Source organism: Kogia breviceps, chromosome 15 (assembly GCF_026419965.1).
Source record: "Kogia breviceps isolate mKogBre1 chromosome 15, mKogBre1 haplotype 1, whole genome shotgun sequence".
Classification (NCBI taxonomy): domain Eukaryota; kingdom Metazoa; phylum Chordata; class Mammalia; order Artiodactyla; family Physeteridae; genus Kogia; species Kogia breviceps.
Window position 1 is genome coordinate 72,184,746 of NC_081324.1, and position 21,768 is coordinate 72,206,513.

Genomic DNA, 21,768 nt, shown 5'->3' on the forward strand with positions numbered 1-21,768 from the left:
TTCTACTGGTCCTTACAACACAACCTCACTTTCTTCCTGGGCTCTCTGATTTAATGTTTTTTAATCATCTTTTCATTCTCTTTCCCCTACAGAGCATTTTTTTCCTTAATGCCAACCCCCCCCCCCAATAAAAGTTTATTATAGATATATTGTTTATTTAATGTGTGTATGTATGTATACATATATATGTGTGTATGCTTTTTACATGAAAAGAATAATTTTTGCCCCCTTGGGGTGGCAATACCACCCCCTTGAGAACTCATGCTCTGGTTGCAAAGAATGACTCTGTCCCCTGCATTTCCACATCACAAGATGTAAGCTTTTCTCTATTCAGTTTGCCTTTTGTGGTAGCTGGTGTCTCTAGGTCTCCTGGATGATTTTTAAGAACTTCTTGAGGCCAGAGATTATGTTATCATTCACATTTGCAACCCCGGGTGTGCACTGCATTCAAGAGATGCTCAGTATGTATTAACTCTGTGTTTACATAAAAAATAACTTTTTTTCCGTTATTGTCCCCCTAAGGATCCCACTTAGACCTTTGTTGCTAATCATCACCGCTCCCATGAAATTTTAATGCCTGTTTATGTATTTTATGGATATCTTTGCTGTCTACACAAAGAGCAAGGTTTTTTCCACCCCCTTGGAGGTGCTGTCACCCCCACAGAAAATACAACATGAGCTTAGTGCAGTCATACTGCCACCCCAGCTTTATGACGTACCTTGTGGGGGTCTTCCGGGTCCACCCAAGCCACCTGGAACATATGTTTGATCTCCTCCGCAAGGCCGATACGGGCCCCACTGTTGGCAGCGAGGTAGATTTTGGGGATGCCCTCTGCCCGGGCCATCTCGGACGCCCGCAGGTACAGAAGGTCTTCTCCAAGGCCAAAGGATCCTATCCGGAAGGTGATGTCATTGCTGATGAGGATAACGTCGCGCCCTTCTGGGTACTCAAGGGTCTTAAACCTCATTTTGAAGGCCACCATGCCCACCTGGCGAGGACACGAATGCACAAGAAAATGGGTTTGTTTCTTCAGGGGGAATTTATTTATTTATTTCTGGCCGCACTGCACAGCATGCAGGACCTTAGTTCCCTGACCAGGGATTGAACCCGCGCCCTTGCAGTGGAAGTACAGAGTCTTAACCACTGGACCACCAGGGAAGTCCCCCAGGAGGAAATTTTTTTAAAGGGTGATTCCGGCCACTGGCTGGGCTCTGTGAGGTTTTTTGTTGTTGTTGTTTTAAATTTTATTAAAGTATAGCTGATTTACAATGTTGTGTTCATTTCTTCTGTACAGCAAAGCGACTCAGTTCTTTACCTCATTTCCTCCAGGAAGTCGGTTCATCTCCACCAGCTGGCCCTGCGGGTCCAGCACTAGTTCAGTGTATGTCAGGATGTCTTTGGGGTACTTGTCCGGGGAGCCCCACATTTTAAAAAGAGCCTACAGAGAGGACAACAGGAAAGAGAAAAACCTGAAGTCATCAGTAAGGAAGTACATTTTCTACTGCTTTCTCTCTTTTTCAATTGTGAACTATTTGAAGCATACATGCAGAAAAATAAATACCCAAGCATCTATCTCATGGCTTTGTCAAATCATAATTTTTCCATAGTAGCTTAAGATTTTTTTAAAGAAATAAGAAAAATGCAGTTGAAGTCCCTGGTGTACCCCTCCCCATCCCATTCCCATCCCTCCTCCCCGCTGCTCCCCTCAGGTAACTATTATCCTGAATTACTGTCCATCAGTCCTCTGTATGCTTTTACATTTTTATTTCATCATATGTGCAGACATTTAAAACACAGCATTATTTTGCATGACTTATACTTTAAATAATGGTATTGCACTGGACACTTCCTTCTACAACTTATTTTTCCAACTCTCCAATATATTTGAGAGATTATCCATATTGATACATTTAGCTCTGGTTTATTCATTTTCCCCGCTGTTCAGTTTTCCATGATATGAATATATCACAATTTATTTATTCATAACCCTTTTTAGGAACATTTAGGTTTCCAATTCTACAGCAACAATCCTGTAATCAACATTTTTATGGTCTTTTTAAAAAATAAACACGGATGAGTGTTTAAGTGGGTGTATACCTAGGAATGAAACTGCTGGGTCATAGGGTATGTGAACGTTCAGATTTACTGGATATTATCAAATTGTTTTACAGTTCTAGTAAGAATGTGTGACAGCTCCTTTGCTCCATATACTTGTCCATACTTGGCTTTGTCAAATATTTTAATGTTTACCCATCTGCTGGGTGTGAAACTGTAGTGATTTTTTTTTTGTACTGTGATATTGATCAGTACTTCACTGATTATCAGTGAGGTGAGCACCTTAGAATATACTGATTGATCTTGTAAGTTTCTCTTTTTTTGGTCAATTTCCTATTTATACCTCTTGCCCATATTTTTTATAGTTTTGCTTGTTTTTTTTTTTCCAACTGATTTATAAATGCTCTGATCCCTTGCTGGACACAGATATTTAAACATATTCTCCCAATCTGGGGTTTGTCTTTTCTCTTTTACATAGATAACTTAAAAATTTTAACATAGTCAAATTTATGGGGTTTTCCTATGCTTATGCTTTCAACTCACTCCAAGCAGTTTTAACCCTCTTGAAATTTATTTTTGTACACCAGATGAGGTAGAAATCAAAAATTTTTCTTCCCAATTAGATAAGAAATTTCTTTGTACCTTTTAGTGAAATTTATTCCCTTGATTCAGAATCCCACCTTTGCATTCAATCAAGGTTCTGTTTGTGAGTGGGTCTGACTCTAGACTCTATTCTGTTCCATTGGTCTATTTGTTTAGCTCTGTTACAATAATATTACACACTGTAGTATGTACTACTGCTTGAAAGTAAATAATGACTTATTTTAAAGGATGGTTAAGACAAGTCCTCCTGATTTTGTTCTTTTTCAAAAGTGTTTCTGCTATTCATGAACTTTTGCTTTCCTTATGAATTTTTAAGTTGCACCAAAACTCCAGAATTATACTGAATGTATTAATTTGGGGGGAACTATTATCTTTACAATATCGAATCTTCCCATCATGCATAAGCATGATATATCTCTCTATTTAGGCTTAAAGTATTTCCGTAAAGTTTCAAAATTTCCTCCATAAAGGTCTTGTATGTTTTTTGTTTGATTTATCCCTAAACTTGGAGCTGATCTTAATATTGTAAATGGCATTTTTTCCAATTAGATTTTACAATTATTGCTGGTCTATGAGAGTACAATTAATTTTTGTATATTGCTCTTGTATCTAGCGATCTTGCTGTATTATCTAATTGGTTCCATAAATTCTCTTGGATTTCCTGTATAGACATTTATATCATCTATAAAAAACATAACTTTGCTTCCTTCTTTCTAGTCTTTATACCTTTTATTTCTTTTTCTCATCTTTTTGCATTGGCCAAGAACTCTAGTAAAAAAAGTTGAATAGAAGGGGTGTTAATGGATATTTCTATCTGTACCTATCTTTGAAGCGAATACTTCTAACATTTCACCATTAGCTGCTATTAATTTTAGGTGGATGTCTTTTATCAAAATAAACAAATTTGGGGCTTCCCTGGTGGCACAGTGTTTAAGAATCCCCCTGCCAGTGCAGGGGACATGGGTTCGAGCCCTGGTCTGGGAAGATCCCACATGCCACGGAGCAACTAAGCCTATGCGTCGTAACTACTGAGGGTGTGCTCTAGAGCCCGCGTGCCACATCTACTGAAGTCCATGTGCCTACAGCCCATGCTCCACAACAAGAGAAGCCACCACAAGGAGAAGCCTGTGCACCACAACGAAGAGTAGCCCCTGCTCCCCGCAACTAGAGAAAGCCTGCGCGCAGCAACAAAGACCTGATGCAGCCAGAAATAAATTTTAAAAAAAAATTCCCTTCTAGTCCTAGTTTATTAAAAGCTTTTATTATAAATAGATACTATCTTTTCAAATACAGTTTTTGCACCTATTGAGAAATTTAAGTTTTCTTAATCTATTAACATGGTAAACTATAGACTTCCTAATACCATACAAGCTGTCACAAGATAAATACTACTTAGTCTAAATTTAAAAAAAAATCATTACTAGGTTTCATTTGCTAATATTTTAATTATGATTCGTGTCCATCTTCATGAGATAATAAATTTCCTTTCTCCTAATGTTCTTATCTTGGATAATATTAAAGTAATAATAACCTGATAAAATGAGTTAAGAAGCATTCCCTTTGTTTTTTCTATTCTCTAAATAGTTTGTATACAAAGGGAATTATCTGTCCCTTGAAGGTTTGACAACAATTGTTGTAAAACTGTCTAGGACCAATTTTAGTAGATGGGTGTTTTTGACCTACCAATTCAATTTCATTAATGCTTTCTTTTCAAATTTATTTATTTATTTATTTATGGCTGCTTTGGGTCTTTGTTGCGCGTGGGCTTTCTCTAGTTGCAGTGAGCGGGGGCTATTCTTTGTTGCTGTGCATGGGCTTCTCATTGCTGTGGCTTCTCTCGTTGCGGAGCACGGGCTCTAGGCACGCAGGCTTCAATAGTTGTGACTTGAGGGCTCTAGAGAGCAGGCTCAGTAGTTGTGGCACATGGGCTTAGTTGCTCCGCGGCATGTGCGATCTTCCCGGACCAGGACTCGAACCCGCGTCCCCTGCATTGGCAGGCGGATTCTTAACCACTGTGCCACCAGGGAAGTCCCTGTCTGGGCCCAATTTTAGTAGATGAATTTTTTTTTTTTCTTTTGCGGTACACGGGCCTCTCACTGTTGTGGCCTCTCCCGTTGCGGAGCACAGGCTCTGGACACGCAGGCTCAGCGGCCATGGCTCACGGGCCCAGCCGCTCCGCGGCATGTAGGATCCTCCTGGACCGGGGCACGAACCCATGTCCTCTGCATCGGCAGGCGGACTCAACCACTGCGCCACCAGGGAAGCCCTAGATGTATGTTTTTGAACTATTAATTCAATTTCATTAATGCTTATAGTCTAGTTACATTTTCTATTTCTTCTTGAGTCAGTTTTGATAAGATATTTTTCTCAGAAATTTTCATCTGTTTTCAAATTTATGGGTTGTCCACCATACTCTGTTTCTTTACCTAAAAGAAAGTGGATGGATTTATTCCTGATTTGTCTGTTTCTTATTCTTATGGCCTGTGACCTCTGAGGCAAAAGGATACAGACAATGACATTCTTAATTATAAAAGTTTCCATTTATTAAGCATCTACTGAATACTTTATATATATTTCTTACTATAACCTGGGGAAAGTAGGTAATATTATTAGCCTCATTTTACAGAGGAGGAAAGTGAGGCCCAGAGAGGTGAAGGAACTTGCCCAGGGACACACAGGAAGCAAAGGACAGATGTGGAACTCAGGCCCAGGCCTTACTGACCCTAAATGGCGGCTTTTCCTACTATCCTGAATCTCCTATGCCTAAAGTACACTGATGCTTTCCTGCGGACAGTAGAAGTCCACGACCTCAGTTTCATGAACGTCATTCACAAGGCAATGGAGAAGATGTACACAGGTACCCATATCACCAATGCCAGCGTGCTCAGTCTCCTTGAAAGGCCCTTCTACGTAAAAAAAATAAAGGCATAGAAAGCATACTTGAAGGAAATACACTAAAATGTTATTGCAGTCCTCAATGGTAGACAAGTGATTACCTATGAGTGAAATTTTATTTGCTTATTCCTATTTTTCTGTATCCAGTGTATATTTAATAACCATTAAAACATAAATTTTTTGAAGTAGACCAAAAACTCCTCAAAGGCAGTGACCCCATCCTCTTCCTCATAGTCTGTCTACCCTTAGAATGGTTCCTGGCATGTAGCCAGCACTTAATATAAGCATTAAAAAGACCAGAAGGAAGTAGTAAGCAATTTGTCTTTCGTATGTGGAACAAGGAGCCACTTTTTCCTTCTTTCCACTCTCCTTTACTTTCCAAAGTTTCTATATTATATTCCTTGTTATCACTGGGATGAAATTAGGTTTGTTTTAGAAAAATAGACTATGAAGTCATTCTCAATATTAGTTTCTTTTCCTTCACGAATACTGTGTTCTTTATTTATTTATTTATTTATTTTTAAAATTTTTTTTTTTTTTTTTTTTTTATTTTGCGGTATGCGGGCCTCTCACTGTTGTGGCCTCTCCCGTTGCGGAGCACAGGCTCCGGACGCGCAGGCCTAGCGGCCATGGCTCACGGGCTTAGTTGCTCCGCGGCATGTGGGATCTTCCCGGACCAGGGCACGAACCCGTGTCTCCTGCATCAGAAGGCGGACTCTCAACCACTGCGCCACCAGGGAAGCCCTACTGTGTTCTTTAGAGTGGGGTCTTCAGAAGAGTAACTAAGGGGAATTCCCTGGTGGTCCCAGTGGTTGAGACTTGGTGCTTTCACTGCCGTGGGCCCAGGTTCAATCCCTGGTCAGGGAACTAAAATCCCACATGCTGCACAGTGTGGCCAAAAAAAAAAAAAAAAAAGAGTAACTAAGGATGGGGGTTGTGGATGCCAGTGGAGTCTCTAAGGGGACCCTGGGCAGTGCTGAGTCTCAGCCTCAGGACTTGCCTGCCTGAACATTTCCGGGAAGTCATACACATAGGTGGTACCCAGGGACTGGGCCTGGAATCGCTTGGCCTGAAGCAGATCCTTGGTGACGTAGGGAGTATTGATCAGCATCCCGTGCTGGGGTCCTTGTTTGTTGCCGAAGGAGTGAAACATGATCTGGACCAGAAAGAAAGAAAAACAGGGAGTGAGGAGGGCAAGTCTCAGAGAACCACGCTCCTGCTCAATTTATTTCTTCCCAGTCCTCAGTGAAAATGCAACGAGGGAATGCTACTCAGCCAGAACAAAGAATGAAATAATGCCATTTGCAGCAACATGGATGGACCTAGAGATTACCATGCTAAGCGAAGAAAGTCAGAAAGAGAAAGACAAATACCATATGATATCACTTATATGTGGAACCTAACATATGACACAAAGGAACTTTTATGAAACAGAAACAGACCCACAGACATAGAGAATAGACTGCTGGCTGTGAAGGGGGAGGGTGTGTGGGAGAGGGATGGACTGGGAGTTTGGGGTTAGTAGATGCAAGCTATTATATATAGAATGGATAAACAACGAGGTCCTAGTGAACTATAGGGAACTATATAGTTCCCTATATAGCACAGGGAACTATATTCAGTATTCTGTGATAAACCATAATGAAATAGAATATTAAAAAAATAATGTGTATATATATGTATAACTGAATCACTCTGCTGTTTAGCAGAAATTAACACAACATTATAAATCAACTATATTTCAATAAAAAATGCAATGAGGGGAAGCATAGCATGTATCACATAATATGTATGCATAGCATGTATCACATAACAAAGTGAGTGCCCGGGTGAGTAATCTTCTCTGTGGAGACACAGCTCCAAAACTGTAATTATCATACTACTAACACACACACACACACACACACACACACACACACACACACACACACACACACACACACACACACCCCAAACCAGAGTGCATGTAAAAATTGGTGAAACCCAAATAAGGTCTGCATTTGAGTTAACAGATTTGTCAAGACAGGAAGTGGACCAATGTCAACTTCCTGTCTTGACAAGGTCTCTGGTTAAAAAAGATGCTATCATTGGGGAAAGCTGGGTGAAGGGTACATGAGTACTCTCTGTACTAAATTTTCTCCTCTGTGCTATTTTTGCAACTTTTTGAGAGTCTTTAAGTGTTTCAAAATAAAACGATTATATGTATACATGTAATCTACTATATGTATATACAGTAGTCAATAGGAAACTTGATTCATTTTACAGAAGTCTATTCCAAAACACGGTTGGAGAAAATACCATGTCCCTAACTGAACTAACTTGGGAACTGTATTATAATCAGCCGTACTACTCCACATCTTATCCCAAACATGGTTCTAGACTGGATTAAACTTTGGATTCATTCTCCTTCCCAGAGGAATGAACAACTGGGATTCAGAAGCTAACACGTTTATCATAAAACTCAGAGGAGCGGCCCCAATCTGACACAGCAGAGCTTCCGTGTGCCATTTTACTCTATGTCTTGCTCTCCGGGCAGCCTGCCTCCACTTTGACTTGACTTCTGTGAGCCAGCCGGGCCTTACGTTTCCAGATCTGGGGTCGGTCACTTCTTTGTAGAGGCTGATGTCCAGGTAGTAGCCTGACTCGTTGGTGATGAACAGGCGGATGGGAACGGCGCGGTCGGTGGTGGTCTGGCGGATGTTGATCTTGACCTCAGCCTGGAGCACGCGGAGTTTCCACAACCGGCTGCCGTAGCGCATCACCATGGACCGCACTGACTCTTCAATCTGCCGCAAACCACAGCAATTCAATTTCAGGACCCACTCCTCGCACACCCGTAATAGTTCTAGCTCTGATTATAACAGAAAGATGAGATATACTGAATGCAAAATGCACTGCATGTATATAGCAGAGCAATACGTAGCATGTATCCATTAACTATAAGCTGATAATAATCAAAGGTATCATGCTAAGCATTTAAGCTCATTATCTCACTCCGGGCCCCATAATTACTCAGAGAGGCTGGTATTTTTGTCCCCCACTGACAGATGTGGAAGCTGAGGCTGGTAAGAGCTAGCGCCCCTATGTTACCCTGTCTTTCTCTCCATCATGCATCCCAAGCCTATGCATTTTCTCTTGAAGGAACTATGTGAACTGGTGGAGTTGGGGAATCAGCATGGGCCCCCGCACCCCACACATGCCAAGCCGATGGACTAGAACTTCCTTCATCCAGAATCACCACCACAAACTCTGCCTGCTCGTGAAGAACCAGCCAATGGAGAATGGCTGAGCCACAGAACTCAGGTTCTCGCCCCCCTCCCCCCACCCACATGCAGCCCCCAACAGAGCCTGGAACTAGGGAGAGGACAAAATTTTGTTTTGCAAAGGACATTTTGGGCGTCTGTGTCTTCTGAAACGTGAAGCGTGCCGACGGAGGGGGAACATCCTTAGGGACGGTCCTAAGGGTGGTGGCTGAAAAACGGCTCTAGTATTAATCGATGGAAGGTTTGAAGCATTTCTTTTTTTTTTTTGCGATAGGCGGGCCTCTCACTGTTGTGGCCTCTCCCGCCACGGAGACGCGCAGGCTCAGCGGCCATGGCTCACGGGCCCAGCCACTCCGCGGCACGTGGGATCTTCCCGGACCGGGGCACGAACCCGCGTCCCCTGCATCGGCAGGCGGACTCTCAACCACTGCGCCACCAGGGAAGCCCCTCGATGGAAGGTGTGTTCTCCGCCTGCAGCACATGAGGCTCAGACATGCACATACGCATCCTGGAACTCGGGTCTCGAGGACCAGGAGACAATACCCTGAAGCAGGAAGGTCCCAGTGAAGGTGACCCTAGAGCCTGGTGAGAGCCCCACCCCGAGAGCTGAGACCTTAGAGGGGTCCATAATGACGGTGGGCACGAAGTTGAGGAAGATGTGGTTGCAGTCCGTGCGCGCGCTGGTGTTGTTGAACGCCACCTCCAGCTCGTCCATGGCCTCCAGAAGCAGCCGCTCGCCTTCGCTCTGCAGGTACTCGAAGGAGGCTTCCTGCCAAAGGGGGGGAGGGGCAGCCGCTAGGCCAGGGGCGCAGGGCCCAGAGAGTCCAAGGGAAGGGAGAACGTCCCCCTCCTCCGAAAGGCGTGCCAGGTCACACGGCGGAGCCCTGCCTCCAGAGGTAAAGGGATGTCCAAGGCTGTCTCGTGTACTCAGCACCTCTTTTATTTTCTGGATTCTGATGCTTTGACAGCGAGGCCTTGCTGACCCTGGAGGGACCGCCCCTCCCAGGGTCAGCCAGTTCCTGGAGTTTGTAAACAACTCACCCACGGGCATGCTTTTCAGGCAAACCCACCAATCCAGACCCCACACCCCAACGACCTCCTCGTCAGGCTCTCACCCTCCAGGCCACTATCCACTGGCCCTAATCACCCCAGGGCCAGGTATCAGAGAACTAGAGACAGTCCCTATGCGCACGGCCTGCTGAAATTACTCAAGCTAGCCGGTCCCAAGCCTGCTCGCCCTGCCTCGGCCACTCCTTCCTGCGGAATCCACAATAAAGGCTCCTGTCCATGTATCCCCCCTCCCTCTACCTCCTGAGCAGCCCTGGTGCTTCCCCATGTGGCCCCCAGGGCTCAGCATGCCCCCTCCTCTTGGAATCTGTGATAACAAATAAACCATCTTTTCGATCACAACTGTCTCCTGATCTGTTGGCCTTACCGTACCTGGATAATCATAAAAGCTATTAAAATATCTAGGTGACAGAGGCAGCAAAATACTGATTAGCTTAACATCCATCACTAGGGGATTTGTTAAAAAAACATCACACACGCAAGATATACATCCACGCAAGGGAATTGCATGAAAGAAATCATCTTCATTAACATGGAAAGAGGTCTACGGTAAAAAAAAAAAAAAAAAGAAAAGAAAAAGTCTTTAAATGATTTGTCCAGCCTGAGCTCCTATCTGTAACGTTACACCTACAACCCAATCCCAATACATATATGGAATTAGGCCTAGAAAGGGTCGCCAACAGGGCTGACCCCTGAGTGGCAGGATTCTGGCCCTTTTCCTTGAGTTTTAAAAATATTTTCAGTATTTTTGGCAATCTTCACAACATAATCATGAATTGCTTTTCTAAATGCAAGAAGCAATGGGACATGATCACTCACACTATGAGCAAATACAAAAAAATCCCCTTAACAAACCAGGGTATTTCTTTTCTATCCTCCCAATTCTCTCCTCATGCAGAGAGATCTCCGTGACAGAAGGAAGAATCCACATGCTGCCCCATGAAAACAGAGCACTTCATTTCCACCCCCAGACTGGAGTGTCAGTCACAAGGGCAGGGCTGTGTGTGCCCTGTGCACCCTGAGATTCCCCCAGAGTGCAGCCAGGGCCTAACCCAGAGCAGGAACTCAATGAGGGCAAGGCCAGCACGTGAGTGACAAGTTCAGGGGGAGAAAGAAACACCCCGTGACATCCCACCTTGGTGATCAGGTCTGAATGCCTGATGATGACGCGTATGAAGAACCTGTGATCCGTGACCTCTGCGCCCTCTTTCACTCTGGCAGCGCCCAGGTACAGATGCATCTTGTGGTTGGCGCAGGGCATGGCGGTTACGTCAAAGTTACGCAAGCGGCTGAGCTCCAGCTGGAAGGCCAGGGCCGGCTCCAAGTGACGGTAAATGCGATCTTCTGCAAACTGTGGGCCGACCAGAGAGAGCAAACAGATGGACACACAGACAGGTGGAGCTGGACACTGGGGCTGCGTGCCTGCTTGAGCCACGCCCTGTCCTGCAGATCCCTGGTGTCTGCGGGTTTAGCGCTCAGGAATTGAAGCATTCGTGATGTCCTCTAATTGGGAGCTCAAGAGATCTGGGATTTTGCGATGGTCCAGAGGAGAGCCACGAGAGTGGAATCTTGTGCTGGCGTAAGCCCCTCGGCCCCACGGGAGCCTAGCTAGTCCCCAGCACCTGCTGGCACCACCAGGCTGTTCTCTATCTGCCACCACACAGAGTATTTCTCAAGAAGTCACTGAGCCCTAGTTTCCTTGTGGAAATTGGTCTCCAGAAGGAGGCGACTGACAGTGCTGGAGACTGGAGAGAAAATGAAGAAGCTAAAGAAAGGATGCGTCTTAACTAGGAAAGGAAGGCTTTGGATAAACTAAAATACTGTTTAGTGGAGATCGGATCTGTGCTGGGAACAAGCCCACCTGTTCTAGAATAAGGATGAGTAAACTTTTTCTTAAAAGGCCAGAGGACCGATGGAGTAGACAGTTGGTCACAACCACGGTCCACCTTCCGAATCCTCGGGTTCTGCATCCGCGGACACAACCAACTGCGGAGATTCCATCCATGGTTGGGTGAATCCACGAATGTGGAATCCGTGAACACGGAGGGCCAACTGTACTCAATTCAGCCACTGGAGCGAGAAAGCCACAGGAGACAGTAAGTGATTAATGGGTGTGGCCTCTGTCCCAATCAAACTTTGGTTATAAAAACAGGGGGCTGGCCTGCAAGCTATAGTTTGCCAACCACTGTTCCGGAAGAACATAAGAAAAAGAGGTTGGCCAAATGTCCATCTACAGATGAATGGATAAAGAAGGGGTGGCACATATATACAATGGAATATTACTCAGCCATAAAAAGGAACAAAATTGAGTTATCTGTAGTGAGGTGGATGGACCTAGAGTCTGTCGTACAGAGTGAAGTAAGTCAGAAAGAGAAAAACAAATACCATATGCTAACACATATATACGGAATCTAAATTTAAAAATAAAAGGTTCTAAAGAACCTAGGGGCAGAACAGGAATAAAGACGCAGACGTACAGAATGGACTTGAGGACACGGGGAGGGGGAAGGGTAAGCTGGGACGAAGTGAGAGAGTGGCATGGACATATATACACTACCAAATGTAAAGCAGATAGCTAGTGGGAGGCTGCTGCATATCACAGGGAGATCAGCTGGGTGCTTTGTGACCATCTAGAGCGGTGGGATAGGGAGGGTGGGAGGGAGGCTCAAGAAGGAGGGGATATATATATATACATATAGCTGGTTCACTTTGTTATACAGCAGAAACTAACACACCATTGTAAACCAATTATACTCCAATAAAGATATTTTTTTAAAAAAAGAAAAAGATTGGGAGAACCGGCTTACAGAGTTACACTGGCAAGTACAAAAAGTATCCAGGTGAGACAGAAACCTGTAGTGAAGGCTGAAAGGGCGGGAAACTTGAGGTCTGAGCTCCACACAGCAACACCGGGCTCTCACTGGACATACCAGCCCAGGGGAAGGCTGGAATCTACACAAAAGTCGCATGCTCTAGAATATGGGGATACCACAAGGACTAAGGACTATATTCTGGCTGAATATCAAATATCCCAGGGAAGCGAGAACCAGTTCATAGCTCTTCACCATACCTCGTCTCTTGCTCTGAATGTGAAAAACTTGGGAAATTCTTTCTGCAAAAAGAAATCCGTATGAAAGACAAATCAAGCAAGACTCATTTAAATATTTACGGACCTGTTTTGCGACTTTTAACCCTAACCCAGTCCACTTCTAGAATGAATCATTTGGAAAGCCATCTCTTCTGTAGGGACTGAGTTCTTCCACCCCAATCTACAGAGTAAACCTCAAATAAATGGCACCAAGTCTTGAAGAATGCGAAAAACTCAGACGTGTTGAGAATCGGACTGACCTCTTGGGCGATCAGGAATGTAATTCTTCGGAGTCCGTACTCCACAAGGATGTTTTTCTGCGTTAAAAACCAAAAACACAGTGGCATCATATTTGGCCACAAAAAGGAATGAGATAGGTTACCACCCGGATCAACCCTGAAAGCATGCCAAGTGAAAGAGGCCAGCCCCCAAAGACCTCATAGTGTATGAAATTCTATTTATCCCATTTATAGGAAATACCCAGAATAGGCCAATCCATAGAGACAGAAAGTAGATTAGCGGTTGCCTAGAGCAGGGGAAAGGGTTTTGGGTTGAGGGAAAATGGGGTGACTGCTAATGGGTATTTTGGTGGGAGTGGTGAAAATGTTCTAAAGCATAATGATCACAATGATGGCTACACAGCTCTATGACTACGTAGTATTCCCTCCTTACCCATGAGCGAGACATTCCAAAATCCTCAGTGGATGCCTGGAACCACGGATAGTACCAAACTCTATACATACTATGTTTTTTCCTATATATACATACTTATGATAAAGTTCAATTTATAGATTAGGCACAGTAAGAGATTAACAATAATTATAACAAAATAGAACAATTATAGCCATAGACTGTAATAAAAGTTATGTGAATGTGGGCTCCCAAGATATTTTCCTGTACCAATTTAACACCTTTTCCGTCTTAACGAGGCACTTATCACTCACTGTGGCCGTAATGTTTGCAATTTAGGATGTGACAGCAAAACTAGCATGCATTTCTTTTTTCTTCCTTCGCAATTTCATGGATAGAAGACTTGGTTTTACCACAGATCTTAGCAACTCAGCATATATATATTTTTTCCTTCCTTATCAAATCAAGAACTTTCACCTTTTCACTTAAAGGAAGCACTTGACAGCTTCTCTTCGGCATGTCTGAGTTGCCAGCGTCACTTGTGCTTTGGGGGCATAATTAAGTAAAATAAGGGTGACTTAACATGAGTACTGCAATACCATGACGGTGGGATAACGGAGCTACTAAGTGACTAACGGGCGGCTACGCTTGGACAGAGGGTTGATTCACATCCAGGCGGGACGGAGCAGGATGGCACACAACTTAAAACTTACAAATTGCTTAAACTTAAACATTTCTGGAATTTTCCATTTAATATTTTCAGACCACGGTGGACTGTGGGAAACTGAGACTGCAGAAAACAAAACTGCAGAAAAGGAGACTACTGTACTAATAAGCACTGAATTGTACGCTTTAAATGGGGGAATGGGGGCTTCCCTGGTGGCGCAGTGGTTGAGAGTCCGCCTGCCGATGCAGGGGACACGGGTTCGTGCCCCGGTCTGGGAAGATCCCACGTGCTGCGGAGCGGCTGGGCCCATGAGCCATGGCCACTGAGCCTGCGCGTCCGGAGCCTGTGCTCCGCAATGGGAGAGGCCACAATAGTGAGAGGCCCGCGTACCGCAAAAAATAAAAAAATAAATGGGGGAATGGTGTGCTAGGTGAATTATATTCAGTAAACCTATTAATGTATATATATTTATACATACATATTACACACACACACATATATATATATATGAACATTTCATGAACTCTTTAATGAAATTGGTGGGATGGGGCACTGCTGTATTTAAAAAAAAAAAAAAAAAAAAAGACGACAAGCTGAATAAAAAAGCCTGACACAAAAAAGTACAAACTATATGCTTTAGTTTATACAAAACTCTAAAACAGACAAAACTAATCTCTACTATTAGAAGTCAGGGGCTTCCCTGGTGGTGCAGTGGTTGAGAGTCCGCCTGCCGATGCAGGGGACACGGGTTTGTGCCCAGGTCCGGGAGGATCCCACATGCCACGGAGCGGCTGGGCCCGTGAGCCATGGCCGCTGAGCCTGCGCGTCCGGAGCCTGTGCTCCGCAACGGGAGAGGCCACAACAGTGAGAGGGCCACTTACCGCAAAAAAAAAAAAAAAAAAAAAAAAAAGTTGAGACCAAGTCAGGAGGGTAAAGAACTAACAGCTATACAGTGTGCCTGGCAGATGTGATTAATTTATGAGCCTAAGTATCCCATTTTACAGATGGGAAAACTTAAGGATCAGAGAGATAAACTAACCTGCTGGAGGTCACACAGCACCTGCCCCATAGTTCTACTACCTACACTTGCCAAGCTGCTCCACATCTGTTTGCAGCTGGGGTCATTAAGCATATGTAACAGCTGTCCCTACTGCTGGGTAAGAATCCATGCCGGCAATGGCCACCACGTTTATAAAACCAACCCACAGTTATATGCATACGTGGTTGTTTATGTAAGTGACTTGGGCGCATGGACACCTCACCAAGTCAGCCCCTCCTCCTTCTCCAGGGACCCAGAGCCAGAGGCTGCCCAGCATACCTTGGACTGAACGAATGTCCGGAAAATAGGCACCAGCTTCTCATCCTCCAGGTAGTCTGCGTACCGCAGGGCCACGTTCAGGATGTGGATCGGCTCTTCTCGGAGGCTCTGGGAGAGAAACCCAAGGGTAGGCAGTAGAAGGGCCCAGGGCCCCAGCCCACCCCCTCCTCGGCCTGCTCCCTGCTCAGACACTCACCTTGTTGTTATCCTCGGAGTACAGGGAAGTACGGGCCTTGCTGAAGAGAGGGATGTCCTTGGGCATGTTGGCAAAGCAGGAAATGACCTCATCAAAGTTCCTGGGGGCGCGGGGCAGAGAGGGAGGGCTGAGAGGCTGCTGCCCCGCAAGGCGATAGGTCAGGCCCGACCCCCACTCTTTCCCAACCACCACGCTGCAAGCACGTCCAAATCTGTGCAGAACTCCTGTGGTTCCTGACTACGTCCAAGGCACCATTGATGGGGTCTTTCCCAAAAGGGAAGAATGAACCTATGTGATGTGAGATGGTGAATAAAGGAAATGATGCCCCCAACACTTTGGGGGCATGGCTGGGGTCCCCCTTTTACTGGCTGGTAGACCCTTGCAACCTCATCTCACTCCCCTGAGTCAACTGAGGAGAACAAAAGTAACCACTACCCCTCCCAAGGCTGTTGTGAACATATAAGATAATCCAAGCATGATGCATAATATACAGGACCAAGTTGACAAAAGGGCAACGATGCTGACATTTTTGAGCATGTTGTTTACATATTAACTATAGTTTAAGTACAATATTTTATATGTATTATCTCATTTAATTTTCCTTGTGACTCTACGAAGTAAGTCCTCCCCTTATGCCCGTTATACAGATGAGAAAACGAAGGTACAGAGAGAAATCATTTGTTCAGAGTCTTATAGTCAGGAAGCAGTGCAGAGCCAGAATTCAAAAGGAGGAGATGCTGACACAAAAGCCCACACTTTTGATGATATTATTATTCTGTTATTATTAACTTGCTGTGTCATGCATCTGGGCCTCCCCCACCTGTGGGTGCAATGAATGGGTGGGGGTCAGAGGAAGCTCACTCAACCCCTGTGCATGGGGTGTTCTGTAGAGACTGAGCCACACTGGGTACCTGGTGAAATCCTCAAATCTCTGGAAGGCAACCATGGCCCCCATCCGCTGGGACTTGGGGGAGAAGCCACTGTCCATGAAGAGCTCCGTGCTGTGCCTCAGCAGTTCAGGGTTGGTGATGCTGATGGGTACGGTCATCCTGCAGAGGGGTGGGAAGTAGGGGGTGAGGCAGCCAGCCACCTGTGGATCTAGCCCCAAGGGCTGTTCCTGCCCTGGAAGCTTCGGTGAGCCAGCGCCACATTAGAGCCTTCAGAAACAGGGGGGCTTAGAATCGGGGTGGAAGGGACGGAGTAGAGCGACAGGGGCTGGGGAGCCTCATCTGATTCCTCAGGGCCTGGTATAGAGCAAGAGCTCCACACGTGAATGAATAAATGAATGAATGGTACGTGCATGCATGCAAGTCCAATTCCAACAGGGTCGCCTGATAAATCCACAGTAGTGAACTCAGCCACAGAGTAAGGATGCACTCAGCGCCAATTTCTCCTGGAGAGTCCCAGCCCCCGGCGGCTGGTGAAGGGCCAGCCTTGGTTCTGAAAGACATTCCAGGCCTCTGCTCCCCTAACCACTCCCCTCCATCAAGCCCGCCCTACGGACGGGGCCAGAAACCAAAACTGACCCCCGGGCCAGCAGCCCATTGGCATTTAGGTGGCCACTGCCCCCAGGACTGGCTGCACACCAGAAGCAAATCCAAATGGGTCCCCCAGGTGGTTAGGATAGGGCCCTGGAATCAAGCAAAGGAGGGGTTGCTCATCAGACGGAGGCAGAAAAGAGTCAACAGAGCGGGCCTGAGTTGCTCTCCTGAAAAAGGGACCTACTTGCAAGGCTGGCCCTTGGCTGGCATCCAGGAACTTGGGGCTGCCCCCATTCCCTAAATGATGAGGGAGGCTCTAGGATTTTGGTACAGGCTCAGCAGAGGGTGCCCCCGTGACCAGCTCCCTGTGAAAACCGTGGGCGCTGAGCCTCTAACCAGCTGCTGGACGGCACTGCACAGACACCATCACAACTCCCCGCTGGGAGAATGAAGCATGTCCTGGGTGATTCCACTGGGAGAGGACTCTTGGGACCTGGCGCTGGCTTCCTCTGAACTTGACCCCATGCCCCTTTTCCCTTTGCTAACTGGGCTTTGTGTCTTTCCTTATAATAAATCACAGTCACAAGCGTGAATATGCTGAATCCTGGAAATTCTCCTAGTGAATTCTAGAAACCACGGATGCTCTTGGGGACCCCCGATCCAGGTGGGGCAGGGCCTGTGTGTGCCTTCCTGTTGGATACCCCTGAAACCATCCGCCAGGTCCCCTGCTCCCAGACAGCTGAATGCAGGGGTAACACACTGGTGTGGCGGCATGGGCTGAATTCGGCCCACAGATGGACCCTGTGGCTCCAGACAGACGCTGGTGCACACAGCATTTTAAATATATTCCTTATACACTGACTACGTGTCCACACTGAAAAGTTGAGGATTTGATTTTCTTTTTAAAGTCTAGCTTTCCTGCTTCTCTTGGAAAAAACACGGAAAGGTTTGGCCTCACCAACTACGTTTCTGGAACTAGGACAACAGCCCCTCAGGCATGGCCGTGTTCGTGAGTTCCCTCGCTCTGGCCATGCTCAGCGCCCCTTGGGCCTGGACCTAAGTCCTGCTGGTCTCTCGCCTGACCTCCCCTCTGGTCTCATGACCCAATTCACAACGTGCCTGGCTCTACAGACACAGGTGTGGAGGGTTCAGCCAGGCCCTGCTGGGCGGTGAGACCTCACCCCTCATGATCTTCCCAGAGGCCTGCAAGAGCAGGGCTGTGGAGGCAGCTGAGGCCACAGGTCCCAAGTAAGCTCCTGGCCCTCCCAGCCGACAGCAATGGCAAGGGCCTGAGACAGTCAGGGAAGTCCTCTAGGGTCCTCAACGTCTCCCTGGCTGATAGTAACACCCTGTGTCTATACTGAGGGTCACAACCAATAACCTGGACACCCGTGTAGGTTCTTCCAAGAAACAAGGCGTGAGTGACCCCCGGCCTTCCGAGGGCGGCCCCCCTTTCCTAATGGGGTTGAATTGCTGTGCCAATGAAATCCAAAGGGAAAGAATACCTCCTCAGGGGCGGACAAGTTCAAAAGTTCTTACACCACCCCTCCCACAGACCCCCAAAATGATTCCAGGCCCCCAAAGCATCAGTCCCCTTTTCTCTCAATTGGGCAAATGTCACAATTCTTTTTTTTGGGGGGGGAATAAGTCTGAATGAAATAGAGTGTGGAAGCAACTCAGCATAGAGCCCGACCCACGTCATGCCATCGGACAGTAATAGCAGTATCAGCCATGATCTTCAAAGGGATCCTTAATATTCATCAACTTTCTGCATGCCAGGCACAGCCCTAAGTGCTGTCTTTGCCTTATTTCATTTACTTTTCATCATGGTCTTGGACAACTCTGTCCAATAGAACTTTCTGCAGTGACGGAATGTTCTAGAACCACAATGTCCAACATGGCAGCCACAAGCCACATGTGAACTTGTGGCTAGTGCACACTTTAAATGCAGCTGGCACAACCGAGGAACTGAATTTTTAATTTAATTGTAATGCATTTTAATTTCGATATCCCACAGGTGGGCAGTGGCTACCGGAGATAAGCACTGGGCTATCTCCATTTTACAGACGAGAGAACAAAGATGGGGGGAGATGCCAGGGTGGGGAAGCGGTGCACCTGACGTCTTCCCAGCAGTTCCCAGACATCCCTGCTGGGTCCCTCCAGAAACAGGGCTACAGTGGTCAGGGAGAAAAGAAGCACAAGCTGGCCCCCCAAGTGGGTACCACTCTGTACCGGTTTGGGTGGGAGGAGGGCAGCATGAACTGGAATTCCACCACACAGGTGCCGTCCGGGAGCTGCCGGTGCTGCAGGCTGGTTAACTCATAGGCGATGTAGCCCCTCCGCACATAAACCTAACGAAACAGAAGCACAGCTGACGGAGTGCCCTCAACACCTGAGAAAACTCAGGTTGAAGGGTCCCAGAAACTATCTTGAAATATGATCCCTAAAGTGGTAGCTAACAGCAAATTTGCTCACTCTTCAGGATGCTACTTAATCTGCAAAGGACCAGATAGTAAATATTTCAGGCTTCTGTGGAATATACCTTTATCACAACTACTCAGTTCTGCTGTTGTAGGGACTTCCCTGGCAGTCCAGTGGTTAAGACTCCAAGCTTCCACTACAGGGGGCATACATTCGGGCCACTGACAATATGTAAATGAGAGGGCGTGGCTGTGTTCCAATAAAACTTTATTTACAAAACCAGGCAGTGGGCCAGATGTGGCCCACGGACTATAGTTTGCTGACTCCTGCTCTAGAGTAACACTGTCCAACAGAAATACAACACAGGCCACGTAGGCAATTTTAAATCAATTTCAGATTTTCCAGTTGATACTTTAAAAAAGGCAACAGGTTAAATATAATTTTAATAATATATTTCATGTCATCCCCAATACCTAAAACATTATCATTTCAACATGTAATCAATTTTTAAAAATTAAGATATTTTAAATTCTTTCTCCATACTGAGTCTTTGGAATCCAGTGTGTATCTTACACTGATTCACAGCTCAGTCAGACTGGCCACACTGCAAGTGCTCAAAAGCTATGCGTGGCCAGTGGCTGCCATATTGGACCACACGGTTCTAGAGTCTAAGCATTGGGAATTTTTTTAATTGAATAGGGAAGCCAGGGACTGTGCAGCAAAAGTTAACACAGCAGGCCTAATTGCTATCCTTTGAAAGGCCTGCTTGCAAGGCTGGCCTTTTGCTAGCAACTAAGAACTCAGACTTAGGGAGGATTCCCACCACTTGCAGATAAGAATGGCTGACGTTGCCTAAACTATGCAAACAGTATATTTATGTTGAACATGTGTTTTCTTCCTGGGAGTTTAGAATTTTGGTATGTGTCAAGCAGAGAGTGCCTACGTGACCAGCCCCCAATAAAACTGTGGGTGCTAAGTCTCTAATGAGCTTCTGTGGTAGACAACTTTTACATGTGTTGCCATAATTTGCCAAGGAATTAGAAGTGCCTGGAGGACCACTGGAAGCTTGTGTGTGGTGTACTCTGGCCTTCACCCCATGAGCCCTTTCCCTCTGCTGACTGTGCTTTGTATCCTTTTGCTGTAATAAATCACAACTGTGAGCACATCTATATGCTGAGTCCTGGGAGTCTTCCTAGAGAATCAGTGACCCTGGGCATGGTCTGGGAGCACCAGAAACATTTTAAGCAGGGACAAAACTCTACACAACTCAAGTGGCCAAGTGAAAACCTTATGTTTACAATGCTCATCTTGAGTCATGAAGAAAGGTTGGATTCTATTCAATAAAACTGCCCAACAAAGTGATGGAACGTGTAAAGAAAGCATCCTAGAAAAATCACTAACAGAAATAAATGGGATTCAGCACTTTATTAAGTGGGGAAGGTGGGCCGCTGCTTTCTATCTGACTTAGGACCCCTAGACTTAGGACCCCCTAAATAGGACAGGTGTTTGGATGATGGGTGACAATGGTGATCAATACTCACATCTGATGCTTACTCATACTGTGAGGTCAGCATTACTATCCCTATTTAAAGCGCAAAAATCTAAGAGTCCAGAGAAGGAAAGCAACTTGCCAGAGGTCACACAGCTTGGACCTTTGCATACACTGCTGATTGGAATTTCTCTGCTTCTCCCTCCTACCAATTCCTACTTGCTCTTCAGACGCTTTCATGTCACTTTCTCATCAAAGCCTGAGTTGAACCTCCTGGTAAGGTTAAGTACTGCTGTGCAATTCTCATCACGGCCTGCATTTTCCCTCTGTGGCCCTATCACATGTGTAATTAAAGAAATACTGAGCGTGTGTCTCTCCCCAGCCAGAGAAGCTCCACTAAGGCAGAGACTATGGTTTTTCTCTAATGTATCCCCAGCAACTGGAATACAGTAGGTCTCAATAATTACTGGTGAAAATTGAAGACAGAGGGAAAACACTTGGTAGCTCCTTAAGAGTTGTATTAGGTCTCACTGCTGCGAACAAAGAGTGGGATCTGGAGGGGTTCTTGGAGTTGAAACCAGGGGAGGGGTAAA

The 21,768-nt window shown here is 45.8% G+C and overlaps 1 protein-coding gene across 8 annotated transcripts in view; it reads right to left on the minus strand.

The window, feature by feature from the left end:
- The window catches only part of ACACB (acetyl-CoA carboxylase beta), a 109,189-nt gene that overhangs the window by 19,487 nt on the left and 67,934 nt on the right, over positions 1-21,768 (minus strand). For all 8 annotated transcript variants that reach the window (XM_067014676.1, XM_067014681.1, XM_067014677.1 and 5 more), the window contains 12 exons: positions 19,498-19,616; positions 16,696-16,833; positions 15,785-15,884; positions 15,589-15,696; positions 13,234-13,290; positions 12,956-12,997; positions 11,021-11,236; positions 9,431-9,586; positions 8,137-8,340; positions 6,555-6,710; positions 1,317-1,439; positions 720-989 (listed from right to left, as the gene is read on the minus strand). In XM_067014676.1, the coding sequence (XP_066870777.1) occupies positions 720-989; positions 1,317-1,439; positions 6,555-6,710; positions 8,137-8,340; positions 9,431-9,586; positions 11,021-11,236; positions 12,956-12,997; positions 13,234-13,290; positions 15,589-15,696; positions 15,785-15,884; positions 16,696-16,833; positions 19,498-19,616 (1,689 nt within the window). The remainder of the gene's footprint in view (positions 1-719; positions 990-1,316; positions 1,440-6,554; positions 6,711-8,136; positions 8,341-9,430; positions 9,587-11,020; positions 11,237-12,955; positions 12,998-13,233; positions 13,291-15,588; positions 15,697-15,784; positions 15,885-16,695; positions 16,834-19,497; positions 19,617-21,768) is intronic.